Raw genomic sequence first — 18,889 nt, 5'->3', positions numbered from 1 at the left:
ACAGATGGTTTCCATGCATTCTCATAGGCAGCTATCTATGGTGGATGCTACACGGTAAAGCAAAGAATGAATTGTTCACATAAATAGAACTTTATGGAAAGTGGTATGTAGGGTCATGGTTGCCCCAAAGTTACAATCATGTAGTGAACTGGAATACATCACAATCAGTATATATCCCAATTCTTTCCGCCATTGGCTCTAAGTATGTGGGCTCTGTCTGCTTAACTTCCTGAGGAAAAAGAAATCTGCCATTTTGATGGTTTATTTGCAAAACTGCTTACCCCAGGGGCTTTTATACGGGGAAAGATTGTTTACAAAACTGGAAAAAAAAGTCATTTCAGTGTATAAGAACACTTCCTATTCTTGTAGGAGAGAGTCATGCTGCCAATGACTTACATTATCTGTTTTATTTTCATCTCTATTGAAGGGCATTCATATCTCTCTTCCTCTGTGCACATATAGGGGATCCAAAACTATTCTCTGTGATTGTTTGGATTGTTAATCTCTCCAGGGTTTCCTCAACATTCTCAAGGCAGTTTCTGGCACCAAAGGGAAAATGGAGAAGTTGAGATGCAATTTTATCTCCCAATTGAACTTGATTAAATGGGGACTGTTCTAATCAAAAGTTTAAATCCTGGGGGAGTGTGATGTTGTTAACAGGTTTGAGAATATTGGAGAAGAACAGAGAGGAAGTGTACTAAAGTCAAAGCAGAGAATCAGGCAAGAAAATAATTGTAGTAAAGCTTATTAAGTCATAAAATTAGGTGAACAAATTGCTTCACAGATAGTGTTAAGCTCATTGCTAGACTGGCAAAGGAAGTGGAAGAAAGCTCTTTGAAAACGTTATTTTTATTATTTTAATAATTTGTGTAGGAATCATAGTAGCTGCAATCTGTTCAGGAGAAACAATTGCCAGCTGGTGTCATCATGGAGTAACTACAGTAGGCTGAATGCAAATACGTTTTGCCTTTTTACCTGGAGAGCATTCAATTTTAGAAAGTTTCTATTCATTTTTGCCTGAATGTAAGGTCTGCCCTTGTAGATAAGGAAGCCTGTTTGTTGTGTGATTTAAGAGCTTTGATTAGGTTCATACCAAGTTCCACAACTGTAATAGGGAGACCACACCTGGGACAGACTGTATTTATACAACCAAAGTTTCCTATTATTAGAAAATGAATTTTTGAGTACATGCCTGAATTGTCTGTGTAATTGCCTTGATTCTATGCATTGTTTTCTTTGTGGTTACTTTAAGGAAATGGTGTCACTTCATTAGCTATTTTACTGAAAACAAAAAGAGATTTTTCTGGGATAATGTTCTTTGAAAAGCATTAAAGGTACACTTATTTATGGAAATATACTTTTTGTTAGCAATGTAGCTGCTATATGTTTGTTGTACATTTTTGTTTTACAATTCTCCTAAGTAATTTCTTTTAACAATTATATAATCATTTTATGATCATTATTGCTATTTTTCCCTCTTTCTCGGAACTAAAAGACTAGGTGACAAAGTACTGCAGGATGTAGAATTGCTCTGCTTTGCCTATAAAGCCAGGAGGAGAGAGAACATAATTTAATTATTCTATTGCAATTCTGTTGTCTCTTCCTGCCTCTTGACTCAAATGGTCTCAAGAGGGGAGAGAAAACAGTATGGGCTCTGCTGATGTTAGTTGAACTTCAGTGGTGAAGTGAATGTGTTTCTGGGATATTAGTGGTTTCTAATCTTGGCTTTGCTTTCACCTAGCTTTCCTTGCTTCAGTTTCCTCTTTGAAATGGGATATTATATTTCTCTTATCTCCTTTGAGTGTTGTTCTGAGAAACAAATGAAATAATGGCTAAGAAAGTGCTTTCCATTATGCAAATTACCACTAGCATTCTGGTTATCCATTTGGGTAGCTAACAAGGTGATGTTTATCCATGTGATATTAAGCAATTTTATAGGAAATGAGGAGCTTCTTCAATAAGGTAATATAAAAAAGTATAATGATATTTTACTTAACTGAAGCAGAGGTCTGTATATATTAACCGGACACATTCAGAAAATAATTGTTGGGTTTTATTGGTTTTTGTTTTATCACAATTCCTTGCTGTGGAGTGTGGTGTGATGACATTAATAAGATTTCAAACTTAAGTGAGAGAAAAAGAAATGGACTCAAATAAGCTTTAAAGAAGCTGATTCATCTTACCCAACACCTTTCCTACTAATATAGACTCCTACATATTAGGAAAGGCACGGGTTGGAGTTGTTTATAGAGTTGAAAACAGGAAAGGAAGCAGAGGAGGGAAGTTTTGTTGAGAAGAATTCCACCTGTCTAGAACAATAAAAATAACTTCCTATGGGCAAACTTTGGCATCCCTGAAAGAGCTCTGGATCTTAACTGATGACTGCAGAGAGGACACCCTGATAAATAGGTGAGATCAGTAGAGTGTCTTGGGAAGAAACAAGCACTGCATGGATTCAAAAAGAGGCCAGGTGGGAAGGTGGGCTGCTATGAAATATAGCACACCTGTGGAATGCCGGGTGGGGTGGACTGCAGCTGGTAGTGTGGCTGGGAGGGACACATCGGCCTGGGCCAGGGAATCAGACTGCCTGGTCCTCATCTTCAACACATTGCCACTCTCCACTCGGACAATAGGTCGGGCAGTTTTAGGGATTCTGGTGGAGCAGTTACAACAATTTGATCGTATATCTATTCACTATCTGAAAAACAGAAGTTGTTATTGAGTAAAGATTTAGTTCTGGGGTAATACTAAATGCAACATCTAGATGTTTGAGAAATAACGTTTCCGAAAACATCTGCATACAAATTAGGTCTGATCATGAAATACAGGCAAGTTTAAGCCTTACCACCATTGTTGGGAAGAATAAATCTTGAACATTTAGGAGTTCAATGTCTATTAGTAGAATGTGTGTGTGTGTGTGTGTGTGTGTGTGTGTGTGTGTGTTTAGGAGGTGATCCCTAAACTCCTTTTTATGTTCTAAGTAATGCATGGTGGAATGCTGGACTGTCTAGTGCTGAAAGAAAGTGTGTGTTGAATATAGAGCCTGATACACAGTAGGTGCTTAATGGTTAATGGATGCTGGTTGAATAGTTGCATAGTTGGACCCACCAAGTTTGTTGTTAAGGGAGGACCAGCATAAAACTCGAGCACCAGTTAGAATGTCTTGGGTAGAAATTCATAGCAGTCTGGAGCCAGTTTCTCCTGCCGAGAAGGGAACCGCCAACCCGTGTGAAGTCTTTTCTAGTGAGTCTTCCCGGGCGTGTGCAGGTGTTAATTCCTGCGAATAAGGCCGGCCACTGCCAGACGGAGGAGCTGCCCATTTAGAGCTCTCAGATCCCTTACCTCGGGGCCTCTGCTCGCCCCACCTTTGCCTTTCTGCCAAATCTCTCCTCGCTCCAGGGCGAAGGGATTCCCACCCCCAGCTGCCTCCTCCAAACCCCGCGGAGCAGCGGACTCCTCCCCTGGAAACTCCTCCGGGGCCGGGGAAGGCTTTGGCGCATGCTCCGTACCTAGGGCAGGTTTTTGCTGCGGGTAGCAGGGCTCCCGTCACACCGGCTGGCGGGTTGTGGCGGTGCCAGCCTGTGTGTGCGAGTGTGTCTGCGTGCCTGCGCCTGGGCGGGCAGCCCCGAGCGGCAGTGCGACTCGCCGGGAGAGGCGTCTCCGCAGAGGCGCCTCGCCCGCTGCCGCTGCGCTGCGGGGGCAGCTCTGCAAACTTGCGGCGAGCGCCGTCCGCCCTCGCGGCTCCGGAGCCCCGCGACCTGCCGGCAAAGGCGCCAGGCGCGCGTGCGGGGCGCGGTGCCCGCGGCCGGCCGGGGCGGCGGGACCCGGCCGCGCCTTCGCCCTTCGCCGGCGCCCTGGCGAGCCTCATGAAGCCCCAGCGCTCGCGGCCGCAGCTACCCGGCGGCCCGGCTGCGTGCGGCAGGTCAGGACCCGAACCCCGCTCCTCAGCGCCTGAGCGCCCCCGAGCCGCCGGCGGGATGCCGCGCGTCGCCTGAGAGCGCCGCGCCGGGGCGGGAGCAGGGAGCGGGCCGGCCCGGGCGCCCCCGGGAGCGCAGGGCGCCCCACGCCGCAGCCGCAGCGGAGCGCGCCGGCGCCCGTCTCCCCCGCCCGGCTCGCAGGCCCCGGCTCCGCCAGCCCCGAGGGCCGCGGGGCCGCCAGCCAGCCGCACGCCTCGGCGTCAGGGGCATGGAGGAACGGCGGGCTCCGAGCCGCGCCCCGGAGTCCCCGAAACTTCCGAGAGGGCGCCCGTCTGCCCTGCCGCCGCCGCCGCCGCTTCGCCTGCCGGCCTGAGAGCGGGACCATGGATGAAAGGTTCAACAAGTGGCTGTTGACGCCGGTGCTCACTCTCCTCTTTGTGGTCATCATGTACCAGTACGTGTCCCCCTCCTGCACCAGCTCCTGCACCAACTTCGGGGAGCAGCCCCGCGCGGGGGAGGCCGGCCCGCCAGCCGTTCCGGGTCCCGCCCGCCGAGCTCCGGCGCCGCCTGAGGAGTGGGAGAGGCGGCCCCAGCTTCCCCCACCGCCCCGGGGGCCGCCCGAGGGGCCTCGGGGGGCCGCGGCGCCGGAGGAGGAGGACGACGAGCCCGGAGACCCCGAGGAGGAGGAGGAAGAGGAGGAGGAAGACGAGCCGGACCCCGAGGCCCCGGAGAACGGCTCCCTGCCCCGGTTCGTGCCGCGCTTCAACTTCACCCTGAAGGACCTGACCCGCTTCGTGGATTTCAACATCAAAGGGCGCGACGTGATCGTGTTCCTGCACATCCAGAAGACCGGGGGCACCACGTTCGGCCGGCACCTGGTGAAGAACATCCGGCTGGAGCAGCCTTGTAGCTGCAAAGCCGGCCAGAAGAAGTGCACCTGCCACCGGCCTGGCAAGAAGGAGACGTGGCTCTTCTCCCGCTTCTCCACCGGCTGGAGCTGCGGGCTGCACGCCGACTGGACGGAGCTCACCAACTGCGTGCCGGCCATCATGGAGAAGAAGGACTGTCCCCGCAACCACAGCCACACCAGGTACTGTCCCCCGCTCTGTCCCGCTTCTTCCCCCCTGGCGCCCTGTCCCTCTTCCCCAGTCCCGACCCAGAGCGACCCCACGCTCCCTGCCCCTGCCGGTGGTTACCTGGCGTCTTCAGCGGTTGGCGCCGTGGCTTTGGGGAGGGATGAGAAACCTCTGGATAGTGCCCAGGTCCTGAACTCGTTCTTCCCCCAGCCCCCACTGCTTCCCGCCACCTCCTGCCTTCACCCTCTAAGGTGTGCGGAGTCACCGTGTGGATCCTTCTTGGTGCCTAGTACGCCGTGGCCTCCCTCCCAGTGGAAATGGGGAGGGGATCGCCGTCTGGGTTAGAACAGCCTTGTAGAATTGTGAACTTAAGTTTTGGGAGTGCAAACCCAAACCCAGGAAAAGGCAGGGCAGGAGTTTTCCAGGCGTGGTGAAGCCCGAGACGATTATAATCCCTTCGTAAGTGGCGTTTGGGTGGCAGCTCAGGAAACAATTAGTCCTGTAGATGCCACTTAGAAGACACACGTGCAAATTCCTGCCTCTACCTCAGTAGATAACTCTAATTCTGGAGATGGTCTTTGTTGTCCAGCAGTGCCAGGATTTGGACTCATTTATGCTCAGAAAGATTTCCATTCTCTTCCTAGGCCATTACATCAACTTATTCCAAAAGTACCTGTCAAATGCTTATAGGATGCCTCACAGTGTTCTAGGTGCTAAATGAGTATAAAGATAAAATAACATCCCTTGTTTTCAGGATGGAATGACATTCTTGATCCCCTGCCTCCCACCCTTAAAAAACAATAATACAGTGGAGAATTAGGAAAGTTAAAAATCTTAATAGCCAATGAAATGGCTTACATTATTAACATGCTTTGAGAGAGGCATGGGCTTAAGAATTTGGTTGCATGTTCTTTCTGCCCATTGCAGTTTGAAGATTAATCTGACATGCTTGCTCAAGGATGAAAATATTAAAAGCTTGGAACACTAGTTCACTGAAGTTTTTATCTTAAAGGTTTCAAACAATTTGGTGTGAGGAAATAGGAATTTAAAAGCTCAAGCTCATTATGTTGATATCAGATAGCTTTTTGCGTTTGACGTTATAGAAAAGCATCATTTACTGGAAGCTGCCCGTATTCTGGAATTCACCACTACTGAAGCATCTAATTCTACTTCATTTCTCTAAGAATGAGCAAAATTTCATTGTGGGATTTTTTTACTCTGGCAATTTTTCAAATACTTTCCTCCTTGCTCCTTTTCCTGTGTCATGGACATTGGTTAGAATAAGAAACTGTTTGGATTTGGAATGAGGACATTAGGCTCTTCCCGTCGTATATTTTGTGGATCTTTGCATTTAAATATTTTTAATAGTGTATTACTTTAGATCTTGCTACTCTCTTTTAGCTTAATACAGTTTTTCAATTAAATATTACTTCCAAACCTCCTAACACATAACACGTTTACTTCAGTGAGACACAATTTCTGCTACATTTCATCCAGCCTTGTACTCTGTGTTTAGATTAATTCCTGATTGACCCCAAAGAGTTTGCTAGACTGCTTCGCAGCTTCCATTTTCGCTAAAACTGGAATCTTACTGATTATCACATAGAAACGTCTGATTACTCTTCAGTACGGGCTGGTGTTATTTTTTCTCCCTGTACATAAAAGTCATAGTAAATAGATGAAGATTTTGGAGGAGTTAGAGAAGGATGTGAAATCTAAAAAAATTAGATTTTTGCTTAGTGATGAATAATGCTACCACAGACCCTGCATAGATGGCAACCAGTAAGGTCTCACTTCTATGGGAAATACGTAATATCTCTTTACTCTGTGACTAGGAAAACTCTACCATGACTGTTTAAACATATGATTTCCAGTGTGTGATCAGACTATTTTCTTTATTTAGTAATGAAGCATAAACATTCATTTCTCCCTGAATCACAAGTTAGCAGACAATTAGTCACCCTGTTCGGTTTTCTTTTTTTAAAAAAAAATTTTTTTGGTAGAATTTTGCTTATACCTCACTTTACAATTTGTCTTTCTTTTCCTTCCCACCCTCTCTGTCTTCCCAGTAATTCTCAAGTACTTCCTTGCTCTAGATACTGTAGGAAGAAATAGTTGTGGCATATGTGAACTGTCCTGCATCAAAAGCTATAGGGAAAAAGTTGAAAGGATGTTAACAGTAGCATCTCTCTAGCAGAGAAGATTGAATTAGTTGTCTGTCATTGTAATGTCTGTGTACAGAATTCTACAGTCAACTAGATTAGCCTGGATAATGGAGGGTACATTTTCACAATGTAAAATGGCAGATAATCTATTGCTACATAATGGGAACAAGGTTCTACTTCAAACAGGGCTGACTCTAAGCAAAATTGATCTTGTTGATATTGGTCCCCTAGTCTCTCTGTTTTGGTCCCCCCCAAAGTACCTCCTCCCACTTTCACTCAGAGATCAATGCCCTTATGGATGACATAATAAGTAAGAGTAAGGATTATGGAGTCAGATTTTGGCTCTTGTACTTACTAGCTGTGTATCCAGGAGTAAGTTACTCTTTCTGAGTCTCAGTTTCTTCACTTTTAAAGTGTAGATAATAATTAGTACAGCCATTATAGGAGTGTTGTGAGAACTAAATGAATCAATACATGCAAAATGCATGCAAAATCCTATATATAATATAATATGCTGGCATATAGTACTTAATATGTGGATATTCAGTAATACTGCAATATCAGTTGTAAATTACAATAATAGTTTCCCTATTCAAGGCCTTCTTCCTAAAAAAAACATGACATCAGTTTCTTAGAGAAGCACTGTATAAATGGGTCACCTTACAGAGCTACCATTTTATGATTACTTGTACTAAGCATCCTAGGTTCCAAACTTAATACGTTGGAAATTATGGACATTTGGGCATCAGTCATTGCAGGGGGCAAGGCAGGGAACAGAGTTGGGGGGCACACAATATAATTGGATATACATTCTGTTGATAACACAAAAAACTGTCTGCAATGGGTGAGAGAGGACGTGAGAACATCCAGGACTGAAGAAAGAAGCAGGAAGCCAACTCTGAAAAAAAATACATGGCGAACTTGAAGGGGCCATCATATGGATTATGTGGGCCACGAAGGGGTAGGACTCTGGGCTGGTGGTTTGAATCCAGCACAGAGGTAATTTCTGACTATAGAAATTGGTTAGAATAGGATGATGGCACGTCGGAATGACCTCTTTTATCCTATCACTGATGATTTTTTTCCCATTATTTTTGTGTTGCTTTTTCCCCCCAGTTATTTTTTTGGAAGGTTTTCTTTCTCATTTCTTTAATGCTTCCTTATTACTGTATGCCCCTTTATCTGTATGTCCAGAGCCTTAAAAGACTCCTTTTCAGCATTCTTGAGTATGTATAGAATCATAACATTTTATGGCTAAAAAAGACTGAAGAGAGAATCTAGTCCCACATTTTTCATGGGGAATCTAACCATAAAAAGGTGAAATGATACACCTAAGGTGTCTTGAGGGAATTCATGTCTTCATTTTCATAATTTATATTCAATGTTTTGCTTGCTATGTCTTCTGTTTACTATGAAAAATGTAGTGGAGCATGCCTCAAGCACCTACTTATGTGCCAGGCACTATGATAGTTCTGGGAATTGAGTTCTGAACATTGGCAGTCTTGTGTACCCTAGGCTTCATCTTTGGTAAGTGAGTATCACTCCCATTCTTAAATAATGATGGAAAGATATTCTGTCCGTATCCTTTTGTAGGATAGGATAGCAATTTTTCTCTTTTATGACCTGCATTCTATTGGTTTTGTTAGTGTAGTTTGAACCCTGTGGATGTTATATTAAATAGGACCTTGTGTGTTGCAAGTGATACAAACCTAACTCAAACTTATTTCAACCAGAGGGGAATTATTGGCTTACCCAGTCACATCACAGGAAGGCGGGGGAGATGTGGTTTCAGGAACGACTGGAACTGGAGATCTGGGGTCTTTCTTCCCATACTTCTTTGTGTATTGATCTCATTCTATCAAATTGGCTAATTCTGCAATGTGGGTAAAGGTTCTTCATATCTAATAGCTCCACAAACTGAGAGAGAAGCAGGCCTTCTTGGAGTTCCAGTTTGAAATTTTGGGGAATGACTCTGGTTAGCCCAGCGTAGAACTTGTGACTATTCTTTTAGTCAATCACGGTGGCCAGGGAGAGAGAGAAGGCCTCTCCTTGTATCACAGAAGCATTTCTGTGTGTGTGTGTGTGTGTGTGTGTGTGTGTGTGTGTGTGTTTTATCTGGAAGAAGAGGAGCTAGCATAGATACAGCTCCCGGATGGACCACTGGGTTCTGGACAATCTCTCTAAAGGTTTCAGCTGTAGATGCAAATACATGAGAAATAAATGAAACTTCAGATCTCTTTTTTGTATTCCATTTAGAGAAACTTTTAAGTCAAACTGCAACTTGAATTTATTTGCAGCATCTGGAAACCATGTCTTATGAGAATTAATTGAAATAATGTATAATATTTAATATGGAGATGAGAAAAATAAGGAGAGACATAAAAGCTGCCTTCAAATAGTAAAAGGAGGGAGATGTGGAAGGTGAAGGAGGCTTGTTCTGTATTGCTCCAAAGGAGAGAACTAGGGTAAGAAGTGATGAGATTTCAACTCAGAGTAAGAAAGAACTTAATAAAATTTATAACTGTCTAAAAAGAGCATGAACTCTTTTGTGCTCTTTTATCAGTAAAAACTTTAGGAATGTCTGGTTAACTACTGATGTTGTAAAAGGAATTTCTTCTTGGGGAAAGGCTTAGCCTGAATGGCCTTTTATTTTAAGTTTCATTAGTTCTAATCTAAGCTGAGTGCAGGGTATCTTTCTTCTCCTCCTTCCTACCCCATACATAGAAAAGAAAAAAAAAAGGATTATAAATGAACTAGTCCTCTAGCATTTGTAAATATTTCTACCGAGGAAACTTTTTGTCAAGTCTGATGGTATAGACTGTTTTACACATTCAGGGCCAAAAGCAATAAATGAGTCCTGTGTATTAGATTGTCTGCTTCTTAATAATAAGTATAAAAAGATAAGATGAGAAAATATAACACATCTTGCCACAAAAACCAGAACCACTTTGAAACATTATCTGGTTACTGCTTTTCCATTAGACAGCAGGCTAAATATATATAAGGAGGTTACAGAGCTCTGTTTCAAAGACTAGAATATTATGGCTTGTACTGCTTTCGAAAGCATAATCTGTTTGATGTCTCTTCTAATTAGAATTGTTGAACTGCCAAGAAGGTTAATTTTTACCATAAGGTTTTTGTAGTATAAAACTAAAGAGCAGTGTTAAACTAAGGAGATATGAGATTGTTCTGTCTTTAGGCTGTATCTACTGATTTGTTCATTATAGGGTCTCCTAAAGTATTGATTCTGCTTCAAACCAACAATATTTGCTAGAAATCAGAAAGATGTTAAATTAAACCCTTCCAGTTTTTTGAGTAGTGAAGACATAAATTGAAAGTAGTAAATGGTAATAGATGATTTATGCTTCTGCCTTTTTCTTGATGGTTACCTTGGAATTTTTGATTGGGTTGATTTTAGAGAAATAGAAATGCTCTTGTAATAGAAGTGAGGTAAATTTAGCTGCCAACAATGTGGATTTGCTTAGACTCTTATATTATTATTCCCCAAAGCTAATTATTATCATCTCATTTTGACTAAAGACAATCAGAAGCTTATGGCATTTGAAAGTTATTTATGCATGGTAATGAACTAAACAGTTTAATTGAGACTGGCAAATTCTAATGTGATTTTAAGAGCCATGAAATAAATGATTGGGCCAAGAAATAGGTTCAGTATGAAAACAATTAGATGGAAAATCCAAATTAATATTTTGTAGTAATCACTTATCTTGTTTTTGAGTTTGTTAGATTGTATATATCATTTATAAATTCCCTGTTGATTTTAATTGGCCAAATTAATATTTTGTAGTAATCACTTAACTTGTTTTTGAGTTTGTTAGATTGTAGATATCATTTATAAGTTCCCTGTTGATTTTAATTGGCTAATACAACTTTGTTTAAATTATAGCTAAGCATTCATGTATTGGGAAGTATAGTAAACATTTTTTAACTTGAACAGTGTTATTTGTTTATATCTTCCTCTGGCAAATACAGTTGCTCAGTAAGACACATGTAAAGTGCCCAGCACAGAAATTAATTTATAAAAGATTCTCGACAAATGTCAACTTTTAGATTACTTTGAAAACGTATCAGCATAACTTGACAAGATTGTGTTCTTTAAAATATGGAATTATCGAAAGTTTTGTATCATGAGTCTGTTACTTCAGGTGCAAATTCTAATTATTAGTGTTTGCCTTCCATAATTAGCAAGATGCCCGCTCCCCAGATTCTCTAGAAGTAGAGTAAAAGTAAGTATGAAGATGAGAGATTATTGGACTACTTGAGGAGGTTTCTCCTTTTAGACTGTATGCCACACATCAGAAATTCATTTGATTACAAACAGATATATTTGCCTCTTGAAAAGATTAATGTAATCATTCATTTGAGCTTTAGAAAAAAAATCAGGCTAGACTGAGAGGATGTGAACTCTGATATAGGGTGGGAGGATGAGAAGGTATATATTAATATAATTGCTGGTGCATATAGATACTGGATTACTACTGGTCAAAGCCAGATGGTTGAGGTGGTGGTTCTTGGAGATCATAATATTGGAGAACAATAGAAAGAGATGATGAAGTAGGAAAAAGACTTCAAGAGAGATTGGAGGAAAACAAGGACAAATTTATCAGCCACCGAAAATCATGTGAATGCTTGATTTGTGAATGTAATTGGGTAATGTTCAAAAGCATGGGCTCTGGCCAGGCATGGTGGCTCACACCTGTAATCCCAGCACTTTGGGAAGCCGGAGGTAGGTGGGTCTCTTGAGCCCAGGAGTTTGAGACCAGCCTGGGCAACATCGTGAAACCCCATGTCTAAAAAACTAAAATAATAAAGTAAAATAAAATAAAATAAAATAAAATAAAAGCATGGACTCTGAAGTTAAACTTCAGTAAGTGATTCAGCCACTTACCGTCATATGGCCCTGGGTTAAGTCAGTTATCTGCTCTGCACTTCAGTTTCCTTCTCTGGAAAATGGCAGTAAGAAGAGCACTATCTCATGGTGAGCTTTGGTAACCCATGTGGTACTCTTAGGACAGAGCCTGACACATAGTGAGGAAATCATGAAAGAGTTAGCTATTGCTATTTTCTCTTGAGACTCATCTCGCACATATATGTTGTTTTTATGTAAAAATAAAATGATAGCTAAACCTCCACCATGTTTTTTGTATTTGGAACTTCTCTTCCTGAATAGTGTAAAAATGAATTTTCAAGGTGTGATGCAAAAGAGAAACCATAAATGATAAAAGTCAATGTTAATTCTTAGGATGCTGTGGATATTCAGTGGGTACTCAGTCCCAGAATGGAAACTTACAGTCTTTTTTTCCCCTCAGCATATAGTTCTATTTTTTTATGGGAAATTAATGAAAGAGCAATAAAAATGTTTAAACATATACAATTAAATTCATACATGAAGCAATCCTGCAGTGAAATTGAGTTAGTTGCCTGTGGGCACATAAATATTTGTAGCTCATTACTATTATTAATATCTTACCATGCTTTTATTGGTAAGTACTGTATCATTTGTTTTCAGAACCTTGCATTTGACACTGTCTATTTATGTTTGCCCCTGCTTTCTAGTTTCTTTATAGACATAAGAGGGTATAAATGCTAGCCACCTTGATGTCGTTGGTATTTATTTATTAGATTTACAGAGTATTTCTTCCAAATAATTAAAGGTTCTGGATATTTAAGTGTAAACCTGAGAGATGGCATCTGTATTTTGGGGACTCTAGAAATGTGTAGAACTTTATGAGTTTACTTCAAATGTGAAAACATAGACCTAGAAAGAAGAGTAAATATGGTTTTAAAGAGAGACATGTGGTAACTTAATGTGTGTATGTAAATCTGAAGAGCCCTATAATATAGTAAAGAACAAAGTGACATGCGAAGGAAGAGATAGCAGATAGTGATCACGTAAAGCATAAATTAGAAGAATAGTACAAATGAGGGAGAGAAGAAGCAGCAAAGTAGTCAAGGTAAAGAACTGAATCAGGAAAAAAGAAACTGAATCAGAAAGAAGGTAATATTGAATGTAGAAGACATAAATTTATCTGGTATGGAATGGTTTGTCTCATTAGTGCAGTTATGGGAAGTAATCCACTATCCAGAAGGCTATCTGATTTGGAAGGCGAGTGTATTTAAATGCTGCTAATGTATGTTTATCTACTTACACATTCTTTTTCTGTGTCATACAGCTGTTTTAAAGCATTGGTAGCTTTATAGGTCCTGGCAGCAAGTAGAGGCACACTTTGGGATTTCAAAGGAACTAGTTTGAGAGGTATGGACAGGGATAGGGAAACCAATATTGGACCTCAAGGTACCTTGCAACCAGTAACAAGGGGAAACTGTTAACCCCACTGGATGTGAAGTGGCAAAAGGAGAGAATGGTATTAGCAGTATTCATTGCCTGCTGGAGGCTGACAGGAGTGCCAGTTTCAGTAGTAGGAGGGAGCAGAAGGAGAAACTTCTGGAGAGGAGATGTTTGCAGAAGGCAGCCACTGCTAGAACTGTAGAGCAGAGGCCAAGAGAAAGCAGTGGGAGCACTTTCTCCTCCCACCTGTTCATTTCCCCCTATCGTCTTCCACAGAGGGAATCCACTTAGAAGTGAAAGGGCAAGAGAGCTAGTTGATGCATTCTGTGGCCTTCAGCAATGGCAGAGAATGATAGAGAATGGATTTGGGGTCCAGTGATGGGAGGGATGAAAATGGAGACTAACTTGCACGGTGTCTAAAAATAGTTTGACATTTCTTCTAATTCGGTTTATGGATGCCCTGGTTGTGTTCTACAAATGAGACTGAGAACAGATACCCCATATGTTAGTACGTGTACCACATGTTTTCTGCATGGACCATTAGTCTCCACCTACAGAATGATGAGTGCAGCAAAGGGCCGCTCACCAAAGGAACAGGTACCACAGACAAAGTGACTTTTTGCTGAGTAATAAAAATAATGCTAATTTGGGTGATTGTCATCTTAGTAGCCCAGAATCATCTGATAATAGTGACAGATTTGGCCAGTCATATCTGCATTGTGATGCACAGTAGACAACACACATTTTATAAATTTGAAGTTATATAACAATATTAGTTAAGGCATGGCAAGTAGCTTGCAAAACTGGCTGTAGTTTGCAAAAACATTTATGAGATGAGACCCTTTCTGTTGCTTAAGTTTTCTTCCAAGAGCATTAGGATTCTTTAGAGTAATTTGTGAGCTTTAAGTCTCTGAAGGTAGTAGGTGAGGGAAGAAATACATTGTGTCATGTTTGAAACTATCCTCATATTTTTAGTTACAATTTTAAAGGACTTTTGAAATGATATTTCCATATTTATTTTTGGGAGATGTGTTATGTTGAAAGTATACATGCATGTACCTTTTGGTGCAAAATGTTATGAAGAGCTTCTAGTACTAAAAATATTTACATAAAATTGGTATCTGACAAAACTTAACACAATAACCCCCCAATTAGCTGCTTTAATTATGAGAGTCCAAATGCCATCAGCAAAACACTATTCAACATATATATTTATAGATGACAAAATCCATATCCAATACAATGTCTGTAGGTAGTACATCTATTGAGATTGGTACATGTATGTCACATTCATTTCTCCCATCCATAGGAAGGGATTTTGAATTGCTGGAACAGTGTCATCCATGGAGAATATATCAACCTGAATCCTCTTTGTCATTGTACCTCCTTACACATAGCTGTCTTTTTGCTTCTCTCTTGCTCTCTCTCTCTCTTGTGCATGCACATACACTGTTTTACGACATAGAGTTATCAATGGCTTGTAAACAGAAGGATCATTTTCAGGTCCTTGTGTCTGTGTGAAGAGTCACTTGCCACAAAAAAATTGCCTGAGGAATTGTTTTCTGCTGGCTATGAAAGTTATTAGTTCTAAGGAACGTGCACTCTGTTGAACCGAATTTAAGTCCAGTTAATTTTAAAAATCTAAAAGGAGGGATATCAGAGAAGGTATTTTTTTTCCCCACTCGGCTTCCTTGAGTTTGTTATTGTGCCTTCTGTATATTCGATGAAAGAGGTGGACTAATGGATATTTATATTTGTAATATTTCTATGAATAAACATTTCTGTCACTACTTTTATTGATAAATGTCAAAAGTACTTATGTATAAAAACTTCTCACAACATGAAGGAACCTATGTAAATTGGAAGTGTCCAATTTATTATCGGGTGCATTCTTAATTTAAAAATATTTGCTAGCCGGACGTGTTGGCAGGCGTCTGTAGTCCCAGCTCCTTGGGAGGCTGAAGCAGGAGAATTGCTTGAACCTGGGAGATGGAAGGTTGCTGTAAGCCGAGATCGCGCTACTGCACTCCGGCCTGGGTGACAGAGTGAGACTCCATCTCAAAAAAAGAAAAAAAAATTGTGAACTCTCATGGACCATTCTTTGACTTTTAAATTCAGACTTAAGCCTAAGACACCACTGCAGATAATTTCTTTACTTTGAAGCTTTTATTCTCCAAGTTCCTTAGGTGTGCTATAAAGAATAATTAATGTAATGAAAAAATCAATACTGTGCATAAATTATTTAGGCTTTACTATCATTGTAATTTTCTCTTCAACACCTATTGATCAGCAACAATTCATTTGTTAATTTCTTCCTAATAAGATATTCATCGTATTAGGTCTGTAGTAGTGCTGTCCCTGCACTTTCGCAAGCAAGTCATGAATTACTAATGATACATGGAACAAGTTAACTTGCTAGTGAGTGGTATGAGATGGAAAACAGGCAAGGGGAGTGATCTGAAATGCAGTCCTATAGAAACACTGTGTAGGCGGACAACTGCTAATAATTAAATAAGTATACTCTTACAGGATATTAATTTGTACTTTAAAATTTCATGGGTATGTGTTTTTCTTGGCATATATGTGTTTTCTTTTTAAAATTAATTTTAAAATCCATGATTCTCTTTTTTTGAGAGTGGGGTGGAGGGGCTGCTTTTCCCTAACCATTTACAGTAGTGCTTTGAAAATGATGGTTATTAAATGATGCTTTGACAGTTGATAACAGAATTACCTCAGAGAGTAGGAAAAATCTGAGACCTTTTTGAAACCCAAAGAGAGATGAGTCCAAGAAGAAATCAAACTGCCAAATTCATGGCAAAGAGAAATTTTGCATTGGATAATTTGACAGAGTGGCATATAGAAAAGAGCTCTAAATTTGTAATCAGGCAACCAGGGTTTGAATCTGGGCTTCCTCACTTACTTGTTCACTTATTTATTATATCACTTCCTGCCAACACATCAGTTTCCTGAGGATGGTGAGTGTGTGGTCTTCTCAACATCATCAGTGCCTAGAGTAGTGCCTGGTACATAATGGCTGTCAAACATATGTTGACTGAATAAATGGAAGAATGAAACAAAGCAAGCGTAAATAAATTTACTAATTTATTAGACAATTTGGATAAGAATGTGTGTTCTATATCCTGTTTTTGGGAATTGTGGGGTGAGAAAATGACTATGAAGGCACTTCGTAAATTATACAGTATTGTGCTATACAAATTTAAATTTATATTGACGTAAGTAGGCTTTTGATATAAAATGGAAAAGGAAGGAGAGTTGGATTTTGAAAATGCAATGAATATGTAATTCAGTTTTCATAGAGCATTTCAAAACACTGGAATGACAAATATGAAGTTGAAAATATGCAAAATACACATTCAGCTCAACAACTTGTTAGAGTAATGAGCAGTTCTTTTTAAAAGAGGACATTCTATGTCATAAATGACTTACCTAAGTGAATAAGTCTTTCCCTTAGACCACTAGGAAACCTTTTTTCTACTAGAGATTTGGCATAGACCAAGGTTTGAGCAGTTTTTTTTTTCTTTTTTTCATTGCTTTACCTTTTTGACAAAATTATCATAAAATTAATATTTTTAATTTTGTGTTCATGACTGTAAATAATAGATATAAATTATAGCTATAAGTTAATATATCCAGAAGGTGACCTGAGAATGTTATTTTTCTTTACTTAAGAAAATGAAGAAAATTTGTTTTAAGAAATCTGTTGACTTTTTCTATATGTACTTGGTTTTGCAGTTAATTACAAAGAAAGCAAGAATTTAGAATAGAAAATAAAATCTTCCAGATTCTACAGTTTGCATTGCAATAAAATCTACTAGCAGAATAATTTTTGCTTCTTTTATACATATATATATATATATAATTGTACTTTACGTTCTGGGGTACATGTGAAGAACATGCAGGATTGTTGCATAGGTACATACATGGCAATGTGGTTTGCTTCCTCCATCCCCATCATCTATATCTGGCATTTCTCCCCATGTTATCCCTCCCCAACTCCCTACCCCCCACTGTCTCTCCCTTAGTCCCCCTGACAGACCTCAGTGTGTGATCCTCCCCTCCCTGTGTCTATGTGTTCTCATTGTTCAGCACCTGCCTGTGAGTGAGAACATGTGGTGTTTGATTTTCTGTTCTTGTGTCAGTTTGCTGAGAATGATGGTTTCCACATTCATCCATGTCCCTACAAAGGACATGAACTCATTATTTTTTATGGCTGCATAGTATTCCATGGTGTGTATGTGCCACATTTTTCCTGTCCAGTCTATCATGGATGGGCATTTGGGTTGGTTCCAAGTCTTTGCTATTGTAAACAGTGCCACAATGAACATACGTGTGCAAGTGTCTTTATAATAGAACAATTTATAATCCTTTGGATTTATACCCAGTGATGGGATTGCTGAGTCAAAAGGAATTTCTATTTCTAGGTCCTTGAGGAATCGCCACACTGTCTTCTACAATGGTTGAACTAATTTACACTCCCACCAACAGTGTAAAAGTGTTCCTGTTTCTCCCCATCCTCTCCAGCATCTGTTGTCTCCAGGGTTTTTAATGATCGCCATTCTAACTGGCATGAGATGGTATCTCAATGTAGTTTTGATTTGAATTTCTTTAATGACCAGTAATGATGAACATTTTTTCATATGTTTGTTGGCCTCATAAATGTCTTCTTTTGAAAAGTGTCTGTTCATATCCTTTGCCCACTTTTGAATGGGTTTGTTTGTTTTTCTCTTGTAAATCTGTGTTAGTTCTTTATAGATTCTGGATATAAGTCCTTTGTTAGATGGGTAGATCGCAAAATTTTTTTTCCCATTCTGTTGTTTCCCAGTTCACTCTAATGATTGTTTCTTTTGCTGTGCAGAAGCTCCGTAGTTTGATTAGTTCCCTTGGTCTATTTTGGCTTTTGTTGCCAATGCTTTTGGTGTTTTAGTCATGAAGTCCTTGCCTATGCCTATGTCCTGAATGGTTTTACCTACATTTTCTTCTAGGGTTTTTATGGTGTTAGGTCTTATGTTTAAGTCTTTAATCCATCTGGAGTTAATTTTAGTGTAAGGTGTCAGGAAGGGGTCCAGTTTCTGCTTTCTGCACATGGCTAGGCAGTTTTCCCAACATCATTTATTAAACTGGGAATCCTTTTCCCATTGCTTGTTTTTGTCAGGTTTGTCAAAGATCGGATGGTTGTAGGTGTGTGACGTTGCCTCCAAGGCCTCTGTTCTATTCCATTGGCCTATGTCTCTGTTTTGGTACCAGTACCATGCTGTTTTGATAACTGTAGCCTTATAGTATAGTTTGAAATCAGGTAGTGTGATGCCTCCAGCTTTGTTCTTTTTGCTTAGAATTGACTTGGCTATGTGGGCTCTCTTTTGGTTCCATAGGAAGTTTAAGGTGGTTTTTTTCCAGTTTTGT

General features: G+C 40.5%; 1 protein-coding gene across 1 annotated transcript in view; it reads left to right on the top strand.

Moving 5' to 3' along the window:
- Window positions 1–4,300: 4,300 nt before the first annotated feature.
- HS6ST3 (heparan sulfate 6-O-sulfotransferase 3) overlaps window positions 4,301–18,889 on the top strand; it is a 739,791-nt gene continuing 725,202 nt past the window's right edge. The window contains exon 1 of the mRNA XM_012458623.2: window positions 4,301–5,007. Coding sequence (XP_012314046.2) covers window positions 4,301–5,007 — 707 coding nt within the window. The remainder of the gene's footprint in view (window positions 5,008–18,889) is intronic.

This window comes from Aotus nancymaae, unplaced genomic scaffold (assembly GCF_030222135.1).
Source record: "Aotus nancymaae isolate 86718 unplaced genomic scaffold, 86718_ANA_hifiasm-v0.15.2.pri h1tg000048l, whole genome shotgun sequence".
Lineage (NCBI taxonomy): Eukaryota > Metazoa > Chordata > Mammalia > Primates > Aotidae > Aotus > Aotus nancymaae.
The sequence above is the reverse complement of the archived record's forward strand: the minus strand, read 5'-3'. Positions and strand labels throughout refer to the sequence as shown.